Raw genomic sequence first — 27,303 nt, 5'->3', positions numbered from 1 at the left:
TCTTTGTGTACGAGCGTGCAAGGGTGAGCCGGCGAACGCGACTCAATCTGGCGTGTGCGAATGGGGAAGATGGGGCGGAGCGCACCCTCTCTTGTCGCGTGCGAGGCAGGGGGGGTGAGGCGAGGGAGGGACGGGAGGACGATCTTCGGCAGCTGCTGCTTGCGGCGCGGCCATGCGGGCGATGCGTCTTGAAAGTGATCTGCGACGTGGCCAAAGTGCGGCCCGCGTGGGCCTCATCTTCAAAGCGATCTGCGATGTTGCAGAGTGCGCATAGTGCCGGTAGCTTCATATGCGATGTGCTTTCTACGTTTCGTTCGCATTGAAGCGAGAGCTGTACGAACATCAGTTCGCTCGCTGCTACTGCTGCGTGTCCTCACTCCAGCGTTTTTCAGTGAGTTTCTGTGGTCATCGAGCGAGATGCATTCATGCTTACCTGTGTGCGCGTGACACAGTGCTTGTTTGTTAATTTATTTAGTAAGCGAATGCTTACAAGTTTATACGGCCGATAAAACTATTATCCTTACTTCGTATAGCTATCTACTAATTTTCTATCGCAACCGATGCTTCGCTTTTCGCGTGAGGCTGCAACATTTTTTTTCTCCACCCCAGTCAGCGCGACGAACGCGCGGATGGAGCAAGAGCCATCTCGATGTCGGGCGCGTCGAACCGCGCTGGCCGCATCCGGTTACGTTGGCTGCGCCAGTGCTTCGAAGTATAGACGTTGAATGAATGAATGAACTTTGCTAGGATATCTGTATTTTAGCCTATTTCACTGCCACCGTAGCTATCGTTTCGAATCGTGGGGCCAAAGAAACACAACTTACCTAGCACGGTTACTCTGTTTACAAAAGCGGGCTCGGCATATTACTTTTTCCCCGGTGCACCATCCCAGTAGTACTCTAAGGCTCTCTCATTACGCTGGGTTTCATTTACTTGTCATAATTAGTTCACAGGCAAGTCTTAACACGTTACAGAATTCCAGTCTGCTGTCAATACATGACCGTTTGCGGAGGGCGTATAGTTACAGAAAATGGCTGCAACTCTTGATTTATTGAAACTATCCCGAAACAAACATGACAATTATCCGCTAAGATGACTCTAACATTATGCATAGTTTCATCCACTTTTCATAATTACGTAGTTCACAGTGAAGTTTTAAATATTGTGGAATTCCCATCTGCCAAGCGGAGGTACTTGCACACGTCACTGCTTCATGAAAGAATAAGAATAAATTGCTCCACAGTCAAAAGATGTATTGAATGTCTGTGTCCTTCAATAACCATAATAATAATAATACTGCGGTGGCGTAGAGGTAGAGCATCCGCCTCACATTCAAGAAGACCGTTGTTCGAATCCCGATGCTGCGCAATTTTCCACCGGATTAAAAAAAAATCTGCGTGTTGATAAAACTGCATAAAGAGGCCTGGAGTGCAGCCTGATCCCGGTGACCAGAACCGGTAACGCACTCCCTCACCAGAGCAGGATTGGCCACCCTGGTGCAGTATTTGGCCACAACCTCCTATATGAATACGACAATCAAACCCCGGCTTTCAGTCCCCAGCAGCTGCGAAGCAACTGACCACGGCGGCGGTCAGACCTGTGATGCAGCAGAGGGTGCTAAGAATCCCTAGGTCTGGACAGGCCGCCATTGGAATCTAAACCTGGCAACGTTTAACGCTAGAATGTTATCTAGTGAGGCAAGTCTAGCAGTGCCATTGGAGGAATTAGCGGGCAGTAAATGGGATATAATAGGGCTCAGTGAAGTTAGGAGGACAAAAGAAGCATGTACAGTGCTAAAAAGCGGGCACGTCCTGTGCTACCGGGGCTTAGTGGAGAGGCGAGAACTAGGAGTCGGATTCCTGATTAATGAGGATATAGCTGGTAACATACAGGAATTCTATAGCATTAATGAGAGGGTGGCAGGTCTTGTTGTGAAACTTGTTAAGAGGTACGAATTGAAGGTAGCACAGGTCTATGCCCCTACATCCAGTCATGATGATCAGGAGGTCGAAAGCTTCTATGAAGATGTCGAATCAGCGATGGGTAAAGTCAAAACAAAATACACTATACTGATGGGTGACTTCAATGCCAGGGTAAGCAAGAAGCAGGCTGGAGACAAGTCAGTGGGGAAATATGGCATAGGTTCTAGGAATAGCAGGGGAGAGTTATTAGTGGAGTTTACAGAACAGAATAATATGCGGATAATGAATACCTTCTTCCGCAAGCGGGATGCCCGAAAGTGGATGGGGAGGAGCCGGGATGGCGAGACTAGAAATGAAATAGACCTCATACTCTGCGCTAACCCTGGCATCATACAAGATGTGGACGTGCTCGCAAGGTGCGCTGCAGTGACCATAGGATGGTAAAAACTCAAATTAGCCTAGACTTGAGGAGGGAACGGAAGAAACTGGTACATAAGAAGCCTATCAATGAGTTAGCGGTAAGAGGGAAAATAGAGGAATTCCGGATCAAGCTACAGAACAGGTATTCGGCTTTAACTCAGGAAAAGGACCTTAGCGTTGAAGCAATGAACGACAATCTTATGAGCATCGTTAAGGAGTGTGCAATAGAAGTCAGTGGTAACTTCGTTAGACAGGATGCCAGTAAGCTATCGCAGGAGACGAAAGATTTCATTAAGAAACGCCAATGTATGAAAGCCTCTAACCCTACAGCTATATTAGAACTGGCAGAGCTTTCCAAGTTAATCAACAAGCGTAAGACAACTGACATAAGGAAGTATAATATTGCTACGAAACAGCCACCACAGTGTGGCTGCACTGAAGAGAAGGAAGACGACGTGGACCCGCTTGATATAACGTCGCCATTGTGGCCTTCCGTTAGCTTCCTCTGAATAAATGTATATAGCATTGGGCTACAGCTACACGTAACATTAATTTAGTGGAGGTGGACGTTTCCCATACCCGTCATGGAGCTTCGCAGCAGTCGCAACGGCGACAGTGCAACTTCGGCTCCTGCTGGCGGCACTTCATCTACACAACCGTCTCCGCCTGCAGCCCCGACCTACGTCGCCGTTCCCCCCCCCCCCCCCCTCGGGATGCTGGTGTTTTCAATGGAGTCGGCAGTCCTGATGTTGACGACTGGCTCCGCTTATACGAACGTGTCAGCACTAGTCAGCCTGCAAAGTAACGGTCTGCCTGCAAAGAAGCATGTCCCTAAAACGATGCAATGGTCTGCATACAACCTAATGCGAGATGTGCTTAGACAGATGATATTAACCCTTCAAAGGTCAAAGACGTAAGCACGGTGCTGCAAACGAGTCCCAAATGGTCGATGCTGTATATGCACTTACGACGCCGTCTGTATGTTTGAAAAATTCGACACCTGTTCAGCTCTGTTGCCGAGAAAATGCTGCCACCATGTCTGAATACAAGGAATTTTTTTTTGCTCTGTAGCATCTTGGTTTTTATAGCATGGCTTCCTTATGTTAGCAATCGCTTGCATGGTCCTCTTTGGCCAGACCTGGCCCTTGTGCCATAAACATCACATATCATCGTCATCATTTCTTATGCCATCAAGTCGGCAACTGCTCGTGCATCCACGTGCACGGGTCGGTTAGTCTCGCGATATGTTTCCATTTGTCACTCGCGAAAAAAATTGTCTTTCTGATGTTTAATCTTTCAAAGGGTCAGCACTTGATGCTCGCTAACTTATTGCCCACAGGGTGCGATTACATCTGTTCACAAGCAGGTGCTTGTATATACAAAAGATGCCACAGTATACTAACGATGCTGCCATGCCTATATTTCTTTTCTTGAGACTCGGAGAAAACTGATCGGCCCTTGTTGGCAATGAGACGAAGGATTACTGTAACTTTCGTACTCGTTTGGTTTTTCTGACGGGCACTAAACTTTTCTTGCATGTGCTCACACACACAGTTAGACTATGCTACGGATGTGCGTGCTAGTTCCTCTTCTGCAAGTGAATTGAGCGGTGATTCCTTCAATGTGGCCCGAGTGCCCAGTCGGAATACAGTCGAAACCTGCGGTAACAACATTCCGCAATGATGAAATTCTAGTGACAACAAAATATTTTCATATATCTGGCAAACACTCAAAGGATTCAGTGTATTTTGTACCTCTTGACAATGAAATCTCGCGGAACGTAACCCTGTATAGTGCATACTCAGCGTACTCGCACAACGCTAGTGGACCCAAAAAGGACTCATTTGCTTCGCACCTAAATTGCATAAAATGCCACATTACGTTTGCCTGGGCACCGACATTTTCGTTCACAAAAGCCATCAAGCACTGAAAGTGATCGTATGCACTGAAAACACGTCATGGTCACCATCTTGTTTGCTAATCTCCTGTTTTAAGTGGTACGCATGTTGCTACCGACATGTGATGGCAATTTTTGTGCCCTTAGTGCAGTGCATAATGTGCTGCTCAGTGAGAAAAGTGCTAAAGAAATTCATGTCACACTGACGTCGTTGAGTGATCGTCCAGGAATATGCGTCCCTTGCATCAAGAACGCTGCTTTCACTGCCATGCAACAGGCCTCCTTTACAGATTTGGCGCAAATCCACACATAGTTCGGTGCAAGGTATAGATTTGGTGCGAAGGGGCTGCATTCTGGATCGATCACTTTGAAGGGATTATGAGATACAATTATTTTGCGCTTGGCACTGGAAGCATCTATGGGCAACAGCCTATGCTGGAGAAGCGTGGCTATGTGTGGAGAGTGCTATTGGTCTGTGTCCGGTGCCGAGTTATGCAAAATGTTGCAAAAGCTTTGTACGTCTGAAAGTGACCAACTGAAAATACTGCTTCACGGCAGTGCCGCCACCTCTGATTGAGGCATGGGCCGCACTTTGTGCTGCCGGCAATATGGTTCTCTAGCCTTAAGCAAGGCCTGCCAAAGTGGGCTAACAGAATTTCTACAGTAAGGCTTCACTCTGTGACACATTCCCTAACTGTTCTGTCTCATTCCCCAACGAAATTCAATTGATTCGCGTTCCCTGCCGATTTCGTTATTGTGAGGTTCAAATGTCTGTTTTATTCTTATATTTGTGCAAGCCCAACTGTATTCATAGATAAACAATTCAAGTTTACCTACAAAAAAATGTTTTCTGTCCCTTTGTGGTCAATTTAAAAAAAATTTCGTAACTTTTTTTGAAATAGGTCACTGTGCAGATTCTAAAAAATCTGCAACAAAAGTAATCAACCTCGGAGGGTCCCATTTTCCAGAAAAAAATTTACCCTCAAAGTGTTAATGTATACGAGGAACAAAGGCAGTTCTAAAACAGACCCTTGTTGCACTCCTGAACTGCCAGCTGCCAAGTTTGATCTTTAGTCGTTAAAATTACCGCCTTTTGTGTAGGGACCTGATAAATAATTCTGCACCAAGCTAAACAAAAAATTGGGAAAGCAAAGGCAAGATGTCTTAAAGGCACAGTAAAGGCAAATATTAAGTCAAGCTAAAGTGATAGATTAGTGCTTGGGAGTCTGTAAGGCGTCAATATTGTGAACAGTGCCTTAGTAATTGAGAAACTGAGGTAAATGCAGGACATGATTAGAGACTCTCCTGGGACATTCAAGCACTTGCCCGATGACGAAAGCACTCCTCAGTTAAATTCTGTTACTAGTACTCAACCACTCGTTGCAAAAAAACATCATTGTACAGTCGAACTCGGCTATATTGAACTTGCAAAAAAACGCCTATCAGTTCGATATAGGGCGTAATTCGATATAAGCCTACTAAAGAATTGGACATCATAAAAAGACATACCATATTTAAAATCACTGTATTGGTGAAACCAGCTTAGTTTCGCATGAAATGGTCCTGTATTTTCTTCTGCTTGGGCAATTTCGCTACCTGCAATGCACGGACTTCTCCACATAGTGTAAGAGTCGGAGCAGCTGAGGCTGCAACCTTCCACATTCGCACAGAAGAACCGGACTAGTGCGTGTGCACCAATCACTTCAGAGGATGTGGGCAAAGGACCATCGTCGCTTTCCTCACTGTGCCCACTTTCACTTGCGCTCGCTACCATGTCGGCAATGTCGTCTTCGTTTTCGGGCTTGCTCGTGGTTGCAACACCATCATCTGCACTTACAAACTCGTTGACCGTTGACTCCTCAGCGGCTTCAGAAATTCTGGCAGCTCGCTCCAAACTTTGGCAACACCAGCAACGGTTTCGTCGCGCTCATCATCTCCCCCTTCAAGATCATGCTGAATGCTCCTCGGTATCTTGCACGCTGCAGGGTCATCTGACTTCTCATCCCGTTCGACCTGATTTATGATTTCAAGCTTCATCATCAGGCACGCGAAAACCGGCATGTCTGAAGCAGTTTCGGATGAACCACTTGTACGCGGCTGTGCGTGCGCGTCGGGCGGCATGGACACAGGGTCACGAGTTTGTCCGCTTTAGCCCTAATCTCCCCCTTCAAGATAGTGCTGAATGCTCCTCGGAATCTTGCACGCTGAAGGGTCATCTGACTTCTCACCCCGTTCGACCCGATTTATGATTTCAAGCTTCATGGCGAAAAGCTAATTCTGCCGCTTCATCACGGAAACACTGCGGCAGAAGGCCCACAAGGTGCAAACACAGTGAAACAGGAAAGCAGCAAGACAATTCGCACTTGCACCACCTTGAATGACGAAGTCACAAGAGCCTCTGATTGGCCGTGTGAGCAAGCACTGCGGGTGGGCCAGGATCATTTTTTGCAGGGGGGTGTCAACGGCTCGCCCAACATTGCGCGGTCATAGGCACGGTCACAGTAGGGAGAGCGGTTGGATGGAGCTGTACCACCGGGTTACTGACTTAACATAATACTGACTCAACATAATCGTTGAATTGATTAGCTTTCTCATGTTGTCAGTAATACTTGTTTGAGTATCTGATATTGGTGGCATTGTACTTTCTTTCTCATTTGATATAACGAACTTCCACAGTTCTTTAGGTTTGTTCAAGCTTAGTATAGAGTGTTGAAAAAAAAAAAAAACATATTTAGCTTATTTGATGTTTAGCCTAATTTGTTTCCCTAGAGCATCAAGAGTGCAGAATCTTTTTTTCTCTTGTCACCAATATAGATATCTTAAGTGCACTTGAAGTATCTTTAAATGCAATATAGGAATCTATAAGATCAAGTATGTAGCTTCATTTTAAAACAATCCTATAGCTGAGTAGCATTGTATGCTAGACTTAATTTGCCCACTACTTGAAATAACATTTTTAAATTAAGTTAGGTTTAAATAAACATAGAAATTAATTTATATCATTGCACCTTATTTTGTGTCTTAAAAGTGACTTACTATTACAAGAAATTACGTGATGCATGTCTATCTTTCTTTAATATGGGAAGCACGACTGTGTATGAAACAGTATAGTTAGCAGAACTTGGAGCAGGAACTTCTGCTCCTGTATGTGGAAATGAGTAGGTGGTAAGGGCTGGGCACATTATGGTCAAGCTGCTGGGATGCTAAAGAATAAAAGACTGCCATGTGTGTGACTAGAGAAGTTCTTCTGGTTGGGCGAACTGGTGCCTAGCAAAACTAGTAACATTCAGAGCAAAACAATAGCTGTGAGCACAGTTGCTGATCGGCTCAATCTGATCTATGGGTCCAATGTGTTGGCTGTTTATAACACGACTCATCATACATTCTAGCGTACTTGCTGGTGCTCGCATTCATTTAATAAAATGCACCACTATTTGCTTAACTCACGCATTTGGATTAGACCGATTCATCAGGTACAGAATTCACAACATTTGAAAAAGTTGCAATACAGGAAGGCACATCTTGCGCCAAGCTGTTTTTAGCTGGTGAAGGGACGGTCACCGGAAAAAGTGTAAAATGTGTATGTCGGTGTGTTTGGTTGGAAGGGCCTTTGCAGTTGACCTGTGTTGTGGCACTGCTAAACGTTGATGCAGGCACCTGGAGGCACGCGTCAGCCGCCAGGTTGCTCTCGATGTGCAGCAGCAGGGCCAGGAAGCAGCAGCAGCAGTTGGTGGTGCGAGACAGGATCCTCGACCTGTGCTGGCGCCATTGCGTCCACAGGGCAGGAAGGGCACCGCTCCAGTGATGCGCACAGGGCCCACGGCTAGGCCAGGTGAGGGGGCCGGCCAGTGTTTTGTCGCAGGGTTGCCTGCTTGGTAGGGTCCGGAAATGCGGGCACGGCCCACATTCGCTGATTAGACTCTAGCGGGACCGATGAAATGGATCGAATTATCTGGCGGGTTGAATAAAAAAAAATGCAGAGAAATTGCCAAAAACTACCGATGATTCATTTCGCAGTATTTTCCCTATTTTAACACGTCCCCGAATCAGATGTGTCCAAAGTGGAAAAGTAACTTAGGAATGACACTAAAGCGCCTACACAAAGTAGAAATCTAATGTGCATCTGATTTCTTAGCAAGAAAAATGGGCAAGGGTGGCACAGTGTCTGCTGGTTTCCCAAGTCAGCCTTGCCATACGATTTTTTAGTCAGCTTTGCCACACTGCCGTGTTATGCGGCAAAGCTTACAAATGCTGCAAACTGTTTTTGGCTCAGTCTTCTTGGGAAAGAAAAATGCATTAAAATTGAGTAATTACCTTAAGTAATCAGTCATTGCAAGCTGCTGTTATTGCTTGGAAATCTTTCTAGGGTACGCCGAAAATGGGCATTTTCAATGGAAGATGACTTGTGTTCACTGTCCCCTAAGCTCTGCTGTCACACACCACTAAAGCTGCCACCATTGGGGTCATCATAGAGGTAGAGTTCGAATCCTCCGGAAAATGCCAATTTTAGGATTGAAATATTCCCAGGGTCCCTTATGTTATCCCTAAGACGACTTGAAGACGAAATCCCAAGTACTGATGCATTATGGATAGACAATGTGACGTATACATCCCACTTCATTCACTTAATCTACTTCGCTTAGTCATCCCTTTTAATTCGCCTGGTCGTCTATTTCAATCCCAAAGATTGGGAGTTTGACTCGCACCCAAGGTTGTGGGTTCCAGTGCCTCATGGAACTCTATCCCTACCTGTGCCTTAATTATCTTTGCCTTAATTACCACTAAAGGTGGTGGGTTTGACTCCCACCAAAAGTCTGGTGTTCAACTCTGACTCTAAGTTAATTAAAGAGGAAGAGGTTTTTTGACATTGTTTTATTATTTAAGTCGGGATGATGGAAACTTCAGTGATTATGTATTGTCATGTGTGCATATCAATTATGGACTGCTACTGACACCATGCCATTAATTATTAAATTAATTTTTTATTAAAACGTCATTTGATCACATGTTTAATAAACTGGCTGTGCAGATCCTGTTGAATTAAATCTCATTGGGTTCTACAGATATCAAAGTGCAACAAGAGTAATCTTGTGGTTCTAGCTTTCCTAACACAAATGTTATGAAGCTTCAAAGTTCTCGTTTGATCGACTGAGGAGAAATACTTTTCTTATTTCACCCTTTCTAAAAACTTAAAGCTTCCCAAAGTAACATTTGATGCCCTTTTGCCTTCCTAAACCTTCAACTTTTCAGCAAAACAAAAATGAGAAAAACTGAGTTACCAAAGCTGAGAAAATCTTGTCAGAAGATTGTGAGGTTCAGAAGATCCTCGGTTCTTAGCCTGAGCAGTCTAGCATGCGCAAGACCACAAAAGCCCAATAGTGCTTCTTGAAGTGGACTGGGGCAATATTCTCAGGTGATCATTTTCGGAGTTGATCCCAGATATATATCAAACTCGGATATATTGAATTATTGACTATATTTAAAATTTTTGAATTCCCCTTGAAAATCCTATGCAAAAACATTGGGGGCGAAGAGTTACGGAGTCGCCATCTGTCGGAAGCGCTTCCCTTGCATAGTTTGAGGGATCACGCGGCGTGCTCCTCATAGGTTTCGCTTACGGCGCTCAATGAAAACCACACAGCAGCCCTCCTGGACATTTATGTAGGTACTCTCAAAACAAAGGAAGTTTTTGACTGTCGATATAATAAGCTTGGGCAAACTGAAAACACATAATCGTTTACAGATGCTATCTCTTTACCGAATACGTACAGTGAAGGCCACTGCACGAGGTCGCCGCGATGGAGTCTCCTGAACCGGCTTCTTGTGTGATAGGCTGGCAAACGCTGAGAGTAAGCTATGTGAAATATGTTCTTAGAGTGGGCTGTCTGTATAACCAAATAGGGCATGACAGAGTGAAGCCTCAATGCAGCAATTGCAGGAGTTCACAGCGACCCACTGCGCGTCTGCATGCATGTCTGCGCACAATGCCTTGCTTTCGCTGTGCGCGCATTTTCGCGCCATGCTGTGAGCTTTAGGCAGCAGCATATGAGAATTTGACAGCACACTAGCAACCATTGTTATGTGGACTCTATCAGAACTGTTCAAAAATAATTTCGTTAGAGAGACTTCGATGCCTACGGAGCCTGTGATGTGCCGTCGCGACGATTCAATCTTTCTTTGTCTTCTTAATTCTTGGACACTTCAATATTATTTCTGAAGTTGCGTCACACTATGTTTATAGGTCTTTTCAGCAAGCGATTTCCCTCAGCTTCTGTTTCGTAATCCAGTGCATTAATTCACAACACAAACATGACCATATGCCATGCCTTTTTTAATGCGCTTCTTACTGCTCCCTTTCCATTCCAGTGAACCTGCCAGAATGTAGTATCAACAAGTTCATAGACGTAATAAAGCGTCATGACATTAGCTGGGCAGCGAGCGCAGGCGAGCGTCTCAGTGCGCGTCCTCTGCTACTCACCGAACATCGTGCAGTCCTGGCGCCGTAGCAGAAATGTTCCTCGCGTCTGTGCTTGCTGCATACGCGAATTGTAGCCGATGGCTGTCTGCCAGTTCTAAGTTTCACGAGCCAAGCTTCAGGCAGCTTCTTGTCCTGTGGCTACGTGTGAATAAGGCTGACACCGGGCTCCGTTGCGTACATCTGGCACTACAGGGCACCGAGCAGAAGCCTACCATGCTGCACGCCTCCAAAGGCAGCCACTATGTATTATAGTACTTTCAAATGTTGTCAAGCAGACACCCAAGGTGGTAAAGCCTCACCACTTAATCAGAACCGCGGCTTTGTTTAGGACTTAAACTTTTGTTTTCACCTCGTTTCGGCGCTTCCGAAGCCGCCGACGCGGCTGCTGTGTCCATGTGATCCCTCATGCCACGTCACGCCGACGGTGGCGCCAGGTTTTCCAGTGATGGAGCTCACCCCCAATAGCGATGTACTACATGTACCGTATTTACACGATTGTAAGTCGACTCGAATGTAAGTCGACCCCCCCATATCGCGTGACCGGAAAAAAAAAAAAAATAAGCGAGCATACCCGAGGGCGCATTCGATAACGAAAATTTATTAGTAGCCGACATGGTCACTGGACTACTCGACTTCACTAGTGCTGCCATCGTCATCGTTGCTGCTGTCCCACAGCGCATCGTGGTCCAGCGAAATTTCAAATTTGGCAAACCACCGCACCAGGACATCTTGCAGAACAGCAGTACACGCCAAATGCACCCAACCACACGCAGCCGTCAGAGAGGCTCTTTTGACAGGTCCGGTTGGCGTAATTTCGCAGTCTTCTGCCGCCAGCCATTTGTTGTACTCACGGCGGAGCAGAACCTTAAAATTAAGGCGAAGGTCCGGGCTTGTTTCATGACCACGTCGCACTTCACTGGCAGGGACCGATCACGCATTTCAGCGACGTACGCCGCAAGCTTAGCCTACAGCTCCGGAAAGCGTCCAGACTTCGGCACGTGGGAAATTTCTCACTTGCCGTCACATTTCGCTTCGCTGCAGTCGCCACTCGCGCCACCCGTTCAGAAACATCGAAATTGCGGCCGGCTGCGCAGTGATTTGTTTCTTCGGCGCAAAGGATGGCAGCCCTCTTGAACGCTGCTGTGAGCGAGTGCCGAACGATTAGTGGGCCTGGAGCACTCATGACGACTGGGGAAGCATAGAAGTAGCACGTAGCCGGCAGTCAAGTGGAACGCGTCAAAAAGTTGGTCAAACCAATACCAATGCCTTTTAACAGTGAAAGAAACCCGCGAGCGGTGTCTGCTCTTCCATGAACTACCGATACTCCCCGCAAGCGCCGCTGTTCTGAGAATGCCGCCGCAAATGGGAACAGCGGCGCTTCCATCAACTATCGACACACCCCCCCCCCCCCGATGAGTGTTGCATTCAATGTAAAGCTCTCAAAAATGTTGAAAAACCCTTCCGAAAAGCGAACAAACACGCGGGATAGCGAAAAGATAAGGGTAGGGCCATAGAGCAAACATAAAATTGTAACTACATTGTAGCTCCCGTTGGTATCGCTTTTTTTTTTTTTGGCGGGGCCATGTTTCGGTTACGATTGTAAGTCGACCCCCCAACTTCAGACTTTCAAATTTAAAAAAAGGGGTCGACTTACAATCGTGTAAATACGGTATATTGAACTCCTGTTCACTGCCACATTCTAGGAGTGTGCGAATAGATTTTTGAGACAGAATTGAATACGAATTGAATAGTGCCAGAAACGAATAGAGTGGAATATTGAATAGTTTTAGAGTAGCTTTCAAATAGTGAACAGCCTCTATCAAAGTAACTATAAAATGTCCACATTCTAGTATTCTTAATTTTAGAAAGTGTCTGTCACTACATCGTACGTTATGAAGGGTTGTTTATTAAGAAACTATTCAGAAATTCTGAGAATTGTCTACAGATACCTAAGCATTCTTTGGCTCGGCTGTTACTTTTACTTTGTTTCCCAAATTTCAGTTGGCCCACCCCCAAATTGAAGGTGGTCCACCCCCAAATTTAACCCTTTGAAGGTTTTTGCCATATATGTGCGGCGGCGGTTTTCTGTCTCACAAGGTCTTTGCCGTACGGGTACGGTTTCGAGCCTCCGTTTGAAATTTCGCGCCACAACGACGATGTGTGCTCAATGGGAGGTGCTGCCACCTCTTAGGACTTACAAGAAGCGTTTGAAATTTGCGCTACCTTGTTGCGGAGATTAACAGAACTGATTTCTAGCTTCAGCGCATAGCGCAGACTGCGGCAAAACCCGTTTTGCGGTTTCAGTTTCGCCGCATGATCGCAACGGAGGCGCGCGAAACTTGATTTTTCTCTTTGTTGGCACTCTATTGCAGATGCAGCAGAAGTTGATTTCTATCTTGATTGGTGCTGCTCTTAGCTTGTTTATCACTGCCACTCGCGAGGTATTCTCGCTCGCTGCGGCAACACGCTTATGCAAGAGGGTGCCTCAGACCTCTGCCCAAGGCAGCCGCACGCAGAGATGTCATGTGTGTGCCAACACAACTCGTCGCTCCAAGAAGAGAACAGACACACGTTTTAGGTGTGCAGACTGCGATAAGGCACTGTGCGTAGACCCATGTTTCAAGGAGTACCACACTCTGAAATACTATTGAACATTTTGCAGTTCTGAGTGATGCCAACACCAAAATACTGTTCCGAAAATTTTTTTACTATTTATTCTCGACTTTATACATTTTGTACATTCAATATCTGCAACAAAGTAATTTTACCACCTGGGAAAGTTTTTTTTTCAAAATAATTTGACCCTCAAAGGGCCCACCCCCAAATTTAAAGTTGACCCACCACCCTGTAAATTTAAAGTTAGCCCACTATCCCGTAAATTTGAAGTTGGCCCACCACCCCGTAAATTTGAAGTTGACCCTCTCCCAAATTTCAATTTGGCCCATCTCTACCACAGGCTTATGTATCCTACCTGTGTATCCCTATGGGTAACATGCCATGCTTTTTGCGTTATGGATATGATTTTGCTAAAAAAGTTAGCTGATCAGTTTTTGTCTTTTTTGTTTCAATTGTTCCTTATCGCTCGTAAAGCTACCAATCTACATTTACACTACAGTCGATGACCAATATTTCTGACTCCATGGGGACCTTTAAGTAAGCCCGAACTATCAAATGTTGGAAAAAGAGAATGCATGCAAAAATAATTATTTTATTTATGTTTTAAGGCCCCTGTGCAAGGAAAAAGTGGTCGATTCATTGCCGCACGCATTTCCGCTTACGCACAACCAAGTCTACCTGTATTTCTGCCAATTTTGTGTTATCTTTGTACACCAGCGCAAGGACTGCGAAGGCTCGAGTCAGATCCGCATGCGAAGGCTCCACAGCACACGGCACATCATCATCGTCAGAGTTAGAATCGCTGTTTGACGGTGATAGAGCTTGATGAACTGTTTCGTCATCACTCAGTTTGGCACACAACGACACCGCGCCGTCGACGTCTTCAGTCTTCAAATGTAACGGCGGCAGGAATTGGCACACCACAGGCTAGCAGGCCATCAATGATGCAAGCATTTGAGCTTGTTGTGGTAGGTGGCAGTTCAGGCTCTTAATTTGTGGAGCCAGGCTCATTCGGACTGCAACTCAAGAGTCATTCGGAGTTGGACTCTGAGGGTGCCGTTGGTACCATTTGATGTGGGCTGTCGATAACTTCACGAGAAAGACTTCTTGGAGCCAGCAGAGCGCTGTCTGGAATGCATACTAAACAAACAAGCACAGAATGACTGAACGCTGTCCGGAAGGCAAATTCAACCAACAAGAGCGGGCCATGCGCAGTGGTGCCAGAATGGATGTCGTGATTGTGATGTTCATGCTACATCACAATTCAGGCAAAGCCTCCAAGATCAGCATTTGCAGTTACATCTCTGAGGCGCAGTGCTGCGACCCAGGCAAGGCCTGAGGGATTACCATCTAGTATCATGTAATCTCCGAGGCCATGCTTAATGTCTCACCGAGGTGGCCAGAGGAGATAATGGCAGCAGTCGGTGTACGATACAGGCATGAACATAGTCAGGATAATCGAATGTAGAGCTGGCGGCTGTCTGAAATATAGGTTGTCTTTACACATGAAGTTTATGGGGTCATTGACGGTGCCGTGAAGCTGTCCGAATTACTGAGCATGTCCGGATTATCTGTGTCCGACTTATTGGTCGGCGACTGTATTATAGTCTATGCTCGTTACAATGGACCCATGTACAACAGACTTTCTGATATAACAAACCATATTTCAACCTCACTTGGCTCTACCTATTTTAATAATGCAACGAGGTTCACTTTTAACGGGCCGCGTTAAAACGAACTGTTTGCTACAGCGGACAAAATTTGCGGCAATTTTTGCCAAATTGGTTGTATGAAATGGCCTTTTGTAATGTCGGCAGGGGCTCTTGCAAGGGGCAACTGACAATTGCGGCTCAATATCGCGCGTGAAAGTGCAAGGCCGGGCAAAAGCGTGCTGTCTTCTTCAGCGCGCGAAGCTCGGGGAAGTGGGGTGTGGGGGGGAGTGAGAGGGGGGGTTCTATTTCAGCGGCTGCTGCTTACGGCGCTTCTGCATAGGTGCCATATCTTGAAAGTGATCTGCAATGTGGACGTAGTGCACCCAGTGCCGGTAGCTTCGTATGCACTGTGCCTATCACGTTTAGTTCGCATTGAAGCAAGAGACACCACGAAAGTCAATTCGCTTGCTGCTGCTACCGCTCTTTCTCACTCCGTTTTGACAGCGGCTTTCCGCGGTCATAGAGCGAGGTGGGTTCATGCTTAGCTGTGCTCGCGTGATGCTGCGATTGTTAATTTAGTAGTAAGCGAATGTTTGCAAATTTCTATGTCGATGAAACTACTATCCTTACTTCGCATAGCTGTCTGCTAATTTGTTATCGCAATTGATGCTCTGTCTCTCGGGTGAAACTGCGACTTTTTTGTTTGTTTTTTACTTTGGACATTTTTCACTAGCTCTTTGCAATAGCGTTGTTTACATAGTGACCAGGGTTTCGAAAGTGAGGTATACGGACTTCATATTATACGAACTTAGGATAAAACCGACATTTCTTGGCGGATTGTCAGGGTCCATTGTAATGGGAGTCGACTGTAGAGTGATTGAATGACCTAGCTTTGCAAATTACGCATTTTTGTGCAGATACAAGGCATTACATGCCTAGCGTGACAAATTTTGTTTGTGTACTTGCCAAACAATGCTTACGCATTAAATAAATTGAGATTTAGGAGCAAACATGTAATTTCTTTGCATGCACATGAGTCTTCAGTGAACGCCAATGATTGCTGTATAGCCTTTAACATATGGCTACCTAGGAGACATAGCTTGCCTCCCTACACAAGTTCTCACGTTTTATGTCTATTGAGGGCAAGCTCTGCCCCTGGAAAAGCTGCCGCCATCGTTGGCGTGACGTGGTACATGGTATAACGAGGACGCAGCGGCTGCGTCGGCTGCTTCGGAAGCGCTGAAGAGAGCTGAAAAACGGAAGTTTAAGGTCCCACTTATGCTGCAGTTCTGATTAAGTGGGGAGGTTTTCCTGCTTTGAGTGTGTGCTTAACAAGACTTGAAAGCACTCTAATACGTTGTGGCTGCTTTTGAAGGCGTCCAACATGGTAGGCTACTGCTCGGTGCCATAGTGCTGGACTACGCAGCAGAGCCCAGAGTCAGCCTTCACACGTACCCGCAGTACAAGAAGCTGCATGAAGCTTGGATTGTGATACTTTGAACTCAGGTTTGCAGCGAGGAAGATTTCGGCTAAGGCAGTGGGGCTGCGATGTTCGGTGAGAAGCACAATTAAAGTGCGCACTGAAGACGCTCACCCACTCGTGCTGCCCGGCTGATGTCGTGAATCTATGCTCGTTACTGGCACACTCACTGGAATGGAAAGGGAACGGTGAGCACATTAGAAAAAAGACCGCTAAACATACAGTGATATTCAATTTGAGTAATAATGATATTGAAACATCCAAGAATTTAGAAGAAAAATTATTAAATTGTTGAGGTGGCACATCACAAGTAGCTGTAGGCATCGAAGCCCCTAGATACAGTGAACTTTATTTTTTAACAGCTCTGAGAGCATCCACGCAACAATGGTTGCTTATGCACTGCCAAATGCTCATGCTGCAGCCTAAAGCTCGTAGCACGGTGCGAAAACATACTCGCAGCGACACGCAGTCGGTCACCGCAAATTCGTGGGGTCGCTGCATTGAGGCTTCATTCTGTTATGCTCCATTTCATTACACAGACAGCCCCCCAAAAGAACATATTTCACATAGCTTGCTCTCGGCAATTTCCTACCCTTCGCGCAAGAAACTGGGTCGGGGGACTCCATCGTGGCGACCGCGCACAGTGGGCGTTCACTGTATGTGTGCGATTCAAGACTCCCCACTGTGCGATTCAAGGGTCTTTGCTGAGCGCATTTCACTCGTGCTGACACTGTTGCACATTAATGGAAATGATGAACTTGATGTTCTGCAAGCTGAAATTCACTTTTGAAGCTAACAGCACGTGTGTAGTGTCGGCAGTAACCGACGCAGGGGCTGGACAAGAAGGGCCGCGAGCAAAAAGTTAAGACCACTGTTGCATTTGACATGGCCTTGGAGAAACAAATTGTCAAGTTCTCGTTTTTTCATGATCTTGTGGAATCTGTCGGATACGTGTGCAGACATAGGCGCCGACTACGGGAGGGCTCAGCCCCCCCCCCCCCCTCCCCTGGGTGATACCGAAGCTCCCTCCCTTGTCCCTCCGACACACACACACACACACACACACACACACCTAAAGTGCCATTACCAGAGCTTTGTCGACCAGATCATTTGAGACCCGCTGTGGTTACTCAGTGGCTATGGTGTTAGGCTGCTGAGCATGAGGTCGCGGGATCGAATCCCGGCCACGGCGGCCGCATTTCGATAGGGGCGAAATGCAAAAACACCCGTGTACTTACATTTAAGTGCACGTTAAAGAACACAGGTGGTCGAAATTTCCGGAGTCTCCCACTACGACGTGCTTCATAATTGGAAAGTGGTTTTGGCATGTGAAACCCCATAATTTTAATTTTTAACATCATTCGAGGTTTCTTTTGACTTTCTTAGACATTTTCACTCGAAATTTTACTGGCGCTAATAGCTTACTGCATCATCGTTGGCGCGAACATGCACGGCTTTTAATTCGTACGGTCGCTTTCTTTCTGCAAACCCTGACAAAAGGAGGACATGCGCGTTAGAAGCACTAGCGGCGGCTGCCGCCATATTTTCTCAATTCAACATTGTTTTAAATTTCCACTGTAGACACCACACACATGCACAACATATTTAAATGTACCTACAGCACAAAGTTCATTATATTTTTGAAAGAGCTGGAGGTAGCCAATTAAAAATTATTTCTCAAGTATGGGTAGCCTATGCCTAGAGAATGAATATGTTGCTGTATGTTCACCACGCTTCAAATTGCTTTGCATGATTTTTTGACATTGAAAAAGAGAAACCATTTATTGTTAATTTATTATTCAGGACTGGTTTATTTCCCTCTGAACTGAAGCGTGGCAAAGTTATCCCAGTTTTTAAAAAAGGCGACAACTCACTACTGCACAATTAGACCTATTTCCATTCTGCCGTTCTTTGGGAAAGTTATTGAGAAACTAATTGAAGTACGGCTAACAAAATATCTCTCTAAATTTAATATCATCTCTCCATTTCAGTTCGGTTTTCGCCCTGGGTATTCCACAGAGCTGGCACTTACTCATCTTACAGACCAACTAAAAAAATTTATTGACGATGGATTTCTCGCCGCCTCAGTTTTCATTGATCTAACGCAAGCATTTGACAGCATTAATCATAATATCCTATTTCCTAAGCTCGAAGCAATTGGCATTTGCGGTCCCGCCCTTTCGCTACTAAAAAGCTACTTATATAACCGGGTTCAAGTTGTTTCAGCTTCCAGTGCTTATTCTCGACAGCGAACTACTAACATCGGTGTGCCTCAGGGCTCCATCCTGGGGCCACTCCTATTTTTAGTTTATATTAATGATTTGCCTAATTGTCTTTCTTCGACAAAATGCATTCTGTACGCTGATGATACCACTATATTTACCTTTCATAAAGATATCTCATCTCTCGTTAACAAACTAAATGCTGACTTAGAAAATATTCGGAGGTGGTGTAACGTTAACATGTTATCTATTAATGAAACTAAGACTAAATTTGTTGTATTCTCTTCACATCAGCGAAACATAGCGTCCATTCCATCTATCAGTCTTGGTCCCCACTGCCTTCATCCAAGTTCATGTTCATCTTTCCTTGGCGTTCTACTTGACTGTAATCTGAAATTTCACAATCATATTGCTCACATAAAAAATAAAATAGCTTATGGTATACACATCTTAATTAAAGCACGCCCTTACTTCACACGTACCACGTTGCTCTCACTTTACCACTCTTTCGTCCACTCTCACATTACTTATGGGATCATATGTTGGGGAAACACCTATAATACTCATATTAAGTCTTTACAAACAATTCAGAACCGAGCCATCAGAATAATTGCATATAGTTCATGGTTTTCTAATGCCACTTCCCTACTACACGAGAATAACATCCTTACTATTTCCGGGCTCACTACATACAACCTAGGTGTTTTTTTCTACAGACTTCTACATAATGAGCTACCGTCGATCACATTTTCACCATCTAACCTGACAACTAATAGTACCACCAGATTCGCGTTAAATAACAATTTTCTTTTACCACGAATCCGCACTAACTATGGTAAACAAACCGTGGAATTCACTTCCATATCTGTATGGAACACTCTTCCTCTCATTATGAAAAATAGAAGATCTTTACACCAATTCAAAAGGGAACTCAAAAGGCATTTATTATTGACAAACTAATCAGAAAATTTACTGTAACCGTTTTTTTTTTTCATTCTTTCTCGCTTTTTTGCCTTTTTTGATTGTTTTTGTCCTTGTAAATAAACTACTGGTATATTTTTTACATGCAATTTTTTATGTTACTGTGAGATAAGCTAAACCTTGTTATTATTTGTAATGAATTCTGTATTTTGCTCTGTTAACGTCCATTTCCTGTTGCTTGTATAATACCTTATTATATGCTACTATTGCTTTGCGATGTCAATTATCATAACTATTCTTGTACAGGAGGTCCCGATACAGTCTGACTATGGGACCTCCTCCTGCATACTAAATACATGTAATTTGACCCAAATTCTAACAATAAATTCTGATTCTGATTCTATAAACTTCAGTGACCCCTTCGACAGAGTATTATCATTAGCATGTGAAATGCATGTGAATGTTGTGTGTCTCAGTATCTCTTCTTTTTCCAGTGAGCAATGCTAATGACTCATGAAAAAAAAAACATTTCTAATAATTTACAACATTCATTAGGGATGGAAATATTGTCACTTGCATGCAAAGGTCACAGATATATACAGGGTGTCCCAATTAGATATCACGCACCAACATAAAAAAAGAGCAATGCAGCATTGAAGAAAACCTAGTGCATATTGTTTACAGTACAGAGGGGTAGCTGCCAGTAATTTTTTCATTACCGAGATTTAATTAGGTAATTGTAATTAGAGATCTAACTCGAGACATACTATCCTAATTATCAAAGTGTCAATGAGGCATTTCCAGGCACAGCCAAGGGACATCTAACTGCAGTATTTTCAGCAACATACTAATTGCATACTGATCTTTTTCTGACTGATAAACAAACGCTGTGAAATATGGAGAATACCATGTGACTTAGCTCCCACCCGGATCATAAAGCAGCCCCCTCGAACACGCTCCCTTTGAGTCATTCAGAACGAAATATAGAAAATAAAGAAAAGCATTGTGGTCAAGCTAGTGCCCTATCTGCCACGCCCCGGCCAAAGTAGCACTTTGTGTTTGGTATTAGCTGGAAAAAAGCTGTGATAGCTGTTGTCTCAGCATAGATAAAGTGCATGGATGTTCTTTGTTTTTTTGCCACAAAACCTATCATTACAAAAGCAGATTGACGTCAGTGCCAGTTTTAAAGGTGAATTTTGTTTCGTCCCAGTTGCCATGTCTTTCTGTAATGAGCAAATGGTAAACATGATCCTTGCCTTGGGATCTGCAAATGGCAACAAGAGGAAGGCCACAAATATGTATATCAGTCATGGAAGTAGGGCAGTAGACCAAACGTGTTGACTATCATCAAAAATTATGAAAATCTGTGACAAACCGGAAGCTTCAAGAAACAGCGATGGAGGACTCCATCTTCGAGTCCTAGTCTATGCACGGATGTTCTAGCATTTATGGCCTTATACCTTCATGCTAGTGTGTGGGACATGGCCGCCTAGGTACCAATTTCCAAGTCACCAGTTTGGAGGATTCTAAATGAAGGCTTTTCACCCATACCACTTTATAACCAGCACCAATGCTTGGAAAATATGGGCCCGTAAAATCGTCTAGATTTCTCAAATTGGGTCCTCACAAAAGCTGATGAGTCACCAAACTTTTTGAGCATCATCATATGCACACATGAAGCCAATCTTTTCAGAAATGGCCAGGCAAATTTACTTAATGCTCGCTATTGGAGTGACTCCAATCCATGCTGAGTAAAGCGCACTCAGCACCAGTACCAGCAGTCGTTCAATGTGTGGTGATGAATATACGCCGGTGTTATAATTGGTCCCATGTTCTTCGATCACACACCCACTGGACAGCGTTACGTGGACGAAATCCTTGGAGTGGTGGATGAGTTTCTCATCGAAGTCCCGCTGTCATGTATTCCACTTTTGTGGTATCAGCATGATGGAGCACCAGCACATAGGAGCAGCCGAGCACGAAACTGGTTGAATGAGACTTTTCATGTGCAATAGATTGAAAGGGACTGGCCTGTAAATTGGTGGCTAGGTCACCTGACCTCTCTACTCGATTTCCTTCTTTAGGGTTATGTGAAAGATCGTGTGTACATGATTGAGACGGATGTCAGATTAGTTCAAGGCAAAGATAATGGATGCCTGGCGTAGAATTCTGGCGTCGGTCATCAAGAAAGCCACTGAAATGTAATAAAACTGACATAGTACTGCGTATCTGCAAAAGGAGACCTATTCGAACACATCCTATAGGTAGCAGCTGGTGTTCAACAGAGCTTACAAATTCATAGATAATAAGGGCGCACTAAAATCTGATGTTTTTTTTACAGCGAAGCTGTATACCTCTACCGTCCAATGAAATTTTCGTGTCGTTAGCTTGGTAAACAAAAAATTCCCCATATGTGGGCCGATCCCGGAGACAGTACAATACTGGCCCAACCCGCGGTGGAGGTGAAGCAGGCTTTAAGCACTCCCCATACGTGGGCTGGCCTCAAAGATGGCGCAATGCTGGGCCGACCCACGGCGGAGGTGCAGTTCGCCATTGAGGGGCCCACGTGCAAGGCTTCGCTGGTTGTCCTTCCTCAGAGTGGAAGGGCACCGAGTTGTTTTGTTTCTTTCTTTCTTTCGTGTGCAGTTTGGCTGATTTGGGAGTGGTTATTTACTTTCTCGAATGCATCGATTATGCCTTTTCTGAACATGTGGGTCACTTCCCGATCTGCTTATTACGCTTTTATTTTTTGACACAAACCTCTTTTTGCAGCACGTATACACTCTCATGAAAACTAAAAGCGTCACTTTAATTTGGCTTTGGTCCGAAGGAAGTTTCTGGCACGCAACATAGCCGCGTGCGAAACATTTTATGGCTATTCCGTTGCTTTTTGCATTTCGTGCTTGGTCAGAGCGCCACTTCGGATGGGTTATCAAGGGGCTTTTGTTATCAATGTGATCAGTCGGCCTTGAGAGACTGACAATAAGTGTGACGTAAAAATGAGAGGAAGGAATTGCTGCTAAGCCGTGAAACATGCTGTTGGTGCTCCTTCCGTATACCATTATTAAGGTGATGCGCTCTCTCTTCGGGTTTGCGACAGGCAGTGCAGTTGCTTTCAATCAGCTTATTTGAGGGCACTGCTTTATGATGCGGGTGGGAGCGCACTCACATTGTATTTATCATACTTCGTGAGGTTCCTTTGCCAGTCGGAAAAGATTGTACGCACTTAGTATGTCGCTGAAAACACCACAGTTAGATATCATTTTGGGTGCCTACAAATGCCTCATATACGCTTAGAAAATTAGGATAGTACTTCTCGAGTTAGATAATTAAGTGCAATCACCAAATTAAATCTCAGTAATGAAAGAATTACTGCTGGCTACTCCACTGTACCAGAAACAATATGCACTAGGATTTCTTAGAGTAACATAACTGCTCTCTTTTTAAGTCTTGGTGGATTATAGTTGGAAAACACTGTATAATTCACTCAGTAACTGAAATGAGGCCAAGCTGGATTCACTCGAAATCAGAATGAACAGCAGTCACGTGCAGTAGCGCTTATACTCGGACTCACAGAAAAAGAAAGAAAAAGAAAGGAAGAGAAGCTGCAGTTTTGCCGGAAAGGCGAAGCAGTATTAGTGATAGCCAAGTATGCGACAATTACACAAAGGAAAATTACACCACTGAGAGGACTCAGCTGTGAAATTGGACTGTTTCCTATGAGTTCTTGTAGGGCCTTATATAACGCCGTGACTTCAGCGCTCAATTGTTCGAGGTCACACGAAGTTTCTTCAAGTGTAAGATATATATATATATATATATATAATATAGTCATATCATAAGAAGCCAACAAACATTGACACCAAGGACAACATAGGGGAAATTACTTGTGCTTAATAAATGAAATAAAGAAACGATAAATTAATGGAAATTAAAGTGGATGAAAAAACAACTTGCCGCAGGTGGGAACCGAACCCACAACCTTCGCATTTTGTTGCCTTCACCCTAAAAGATCACATTCTCGTGACGCCTGCGACAAAAAAGACATTCCACGTCCGCTGCCAAGGTCTGCGAGTGGTGGCACTGGCTAACACTCCCAGGTTCTACTAGGACACATAAATACCCATGAAAGTGGATGGGAAAACGATGATGCGGTAGTTCAATTCGTAGAGCATCGCACGCAAAATGCGAAGGTTGTGGGTTTGGCTCCCACCTGCGGCAAGTTTTTTCATCCACTTTAATTTCCATTAATTTATCGTTTCTTTATTTCATTTATTAAGCACAAGTAATCTCCCCTATGTTGTTTTTGGTGTCAGTGTTTGTTGGCTTCTTATGATATGACTAATAAAAATCGGGCCCCTCTGTTAACCCCCTTTCTTCTCATTTATATATATATATGTGTGTGTGTATATGTATATATGTATGTATATGTATATGTATGTATATATGTATATGTATATGTATGTATATATGTATATGTATATGTATGTATATATGTATATATATGTATGTATATATGTATATATATGTATGTATATACATACATATATATAGTGCGGTTCGGAAAGCTGGTCGGGCCCCAGCTCCCCACCCCGGACAAATGAACTCTCCGCCTATGTGTGCAGTTCTCCAATAAGCTTTGATAGGCATATTTTATAGTTTGAATCATCAATAGGGCAAACTATTTTGCAAGCCCCTTTGAGTTTGATATATTCGGGATGGACTGTACCTCCATTTTTCACTAAGTTTAATGAGACTAGTTCCGGATGGATTCGGCGTTCTGGCACATTGCCAACTCTGCTAAGGCAGTGTTCCATGAACGGTGTCGCTCGTAAACATTGATGCGTCTGGTGCTAGTCTTGTGAAACCTCGCAAAATGGAAACTATCTCTGAAAGTGATCCTCCAAGAATACTGCCCCTGTGCCGTGCGAACACTTGTGGCTGTTAGTGAACATTCCTCTGCGAGTGCATTTGCAATGACGCCTCTTCTCTTACTATCTTCCCTCCCTCTCGCTCCCCTTAACCTTTCTCCTCTCGCTTGACTTTCCCTCACTTAGCTTAACCTTTCCCTCCTCTCGATGGCACGCCCTCAAAGTTGCGTTCATCCGTTTGCAGCCGAGCAGCAACAGGGGGGCTTGGCAATTGTGTCGGCAGGCTCGGCGGTTGGGAACAGAGGCCACACAAAGGTGCGCGTGCGTGCCGACGAAAATGCCCCGCCGGACAGCGCTGCCCTTCTCGTCCAACCTGTCGCCGCACCACCCTTTGCACCCACCACCCAGCAGACCAAGGAGAACAGCCGCTCGGCTGGGCCATGGTCTGGAGTCACGGTGGGTCCTCTGGCATTTCACTTTTCATTTCACCACATGGGTGGTATCATTTTATTCGCATTGAAATGATCTAGGGGGGGATGCTATTTTTATTACTCTTGCACCATCATGAAAATTACATTCACGTAAAGTACTCGCTGCTAATTAGAAAAAAATTTCATAATAAATGCAAGATTTTCTTGTCCGTAAAATGCTTCCAAATGAATAAAGATAGCATCACCCTCTGCAGTAGGTCTTTAGCAATGGTGTCATGTGTTTATTCTTTTAGTTTAGCAAGACGGAATCATCAAAAAACACAGTAACGAGTTTGAAATTAATTTGACTTGAGACCTCAATATTTTTTGAACTGCTACAGCTATCAAAAATTTAATTACAGATTTGAATGCATGAAAAATTACCCCAGACAGTGGAGTTTATTCAAGATTCGGCCAAAAATAGGAAACACATTTTTAGGACCCATGTTCCCCCTAGAAATGTCCGTGTTATGCACTAGAACTAAATGCACTAGAAACGTCTGTGTTCTCTTCCAAATACTCGACGAGGCTCTTTTGCTCCAGATCTGCCCGTTGCTGTTCAGCGAAGTCTTCTGCGCTTATTATTCCAAGGAAGGCATCGTCATCCTCGTCATCTTGCAGCAGTTGGCATCAGTGTTTTCGTCTGGACTTGTAGATTATAGTGATGTCATATTCTTGTAGTCGGAGGCCTCACCGCATCGGGTGTCGTGAAGGGTCATTTAAATTCGCTAGCCAACACAATGTGTGATGGTCGCTGACGACTTTTAATGGCCTGCCATATAGGTAAAGGCGGAATTTTGCTATAGCTAAAATGACGACGAGCCTTGCCTTTTCAGTCATGGAATAATTGCCTTCCGCTTTTGACAGGGACCGGGTAGCATAAGCTATCACCAGTTCAAGCCCATCTTTCCTTTGGACTAGGACGGCACCGAGGCGTAGGCTACTGGTGTCAGTGTGGATTTCGTCGAAGTGCGCAAGTACCGGCGGTGACTGCATGCGCCGTTTGAGTTCTCGAAATGAGTCGGCCTGCAGCGTTTCCCACTTGAACTCGACACACATTTCGTTAGATTTGTCAACAGCTCAGCGATGCGTCAAGTCTTTGACAAATCACCTGTAGTAGGCACACATGCCAAGGAATCTACGCACTGCCTTCTTGTCGATGGGCTGCGGGAACTTTGCGATGGCAGCTGTCTTCTGTGGGTTGGGGAGGACTCTAGATTTGCTGATGATGTGGCCTAGGAACAAAAGCTCGTCATAAGCAAAGCGGCACTTTCCTGCCTGCAGAGTAAGCCCTGATGACTTGATGGCCTCTAGCACTGTCGACAGCCGCTTAAGGTGATTGTCTAAATTTCCGGTGAAGACAACGACTTCATCCAAGTAAACAAGACAGGTCTGTCGCTTTAATCCTGATAAAACCGCATCCATTGCGTGATGGAACATTGCAGGCACCAAGCACAGTTGAAACAGCATAACTTTGAACTCATAGAGGCTGTGTGGCATCATGAAGGCTGTCTTTTCGCGATCTCTCTCGTCAATTTCTCCTTCCCAGTAGCCAGACTTGAGGACCATCAACGAGACGTATTTAGCGTTTCAGAGCCGATCCAATGCGTTGTCTATCTGTGGGAGGGGGTACACGTCTATCTTTGTGATCTTGTTCAATCAACAATAATCATCGCAGAAATGTAGGGTTCTGTCTTTTTTCTTCACCAAGACAACAGGGGATGCCCACGGGCGTTTCGATGGATGGTGATGTCGTCGTGCAGCATTTTGTCGACTTGTTGCCTAATAGCTTCACATTCTCGCGTCAAAACTCAATAAGGGCCCTGGCCAAGTGATCGAGTGCACTCTTTGGTTATTATGTGATGCTTTGCGACTGTTGTTTGTCGAATCCTTGATGACGTCGAAAAGCAGTCTTTGTATCATTGCAGAAGACTTATAAGCTCGGGGACACTTACTCAGGGAGAGACTTGGATTTATGTCGTCGAGAACTATGGTCGTTGGGGTAGATGCGGCAGAATGTGAGAGGAGTGATGCATTGCTGGTTTCCCCAATTTCCTCGGGTGTATGCAATCGTCGTGCCCTTGTTGATGTGCTTGAACTCCTGGCTGAAGTTTGTCAGCATCACTTTCACGGCTCCTCCATTCAGTCGAGTGATCCCTCTTGCGGTGCAAATTTCACGATCGAGCAGTAGGCGTTGATCTCGCTCGATGACGCCTTCTAAGTCTACAAGTATTTTTCTGCCGACAGAAATGCTGGAACGAAGCGGGATGCTGACTTGGTCCTCAAGTACACTCAAGGCACACTGACTGGAAGGCCTCTCCGTCGGTATCGCTTGGTCTGTGGACAGCGTTATC

The 27,303-nt window shown here is 44.8% G+C and overlaps 1 protein-coding gene across 3 annotated transcripts in view; it reads left to right on the top strand.

Annotated features, from left to right (window-relative positions):
* LOC142568069 (uncharacterized) overlaps positions 1–27,303 on the top strand; it is a 368,896-nt gene that overhangs the window by 75,678 nt on the left and 265,915 nt on the right. For all 3 annotated transcript variants that reach the window (XM_075678155.1, XM_075678154.1, XM_075678153.1), the window contains exons 5-6: positions 7,893–8,071; positions 24,724–24,935. In XM_075678155.1, coding sequence (XP_075534270.1) covers positions 7,893–8,071; positions 24,724–24,935 — 391 coding nt within the window. The remainder of the gene's footprint in view (positions 1–7,892; positions 8,072–24,723; positions 24,936–27,303) is intronic.

The sequence above is a fragment of the Dermacentor variabilis genome, unplaced genomic scaffold, assembly GCF_050947875.1.
Source record: "Dermacentor variabilis isolate Ectoservices unplaced genomic scaffold, ASM5094787v1 scaffold_16, whole genome shotgun sequence".
In the NCBI taxonomy this organism is placed as follows: Eukaryota; Metazoa; Arthropoda; class Arachnida; order Ixodida; family Ixodidae; genus Dermacentor; species Dermacentor variabilis.
Note: the sequence above shows the minus strand (reverse complement) of the source record. Positions and strands in the feature narration are given on the sequence as shown.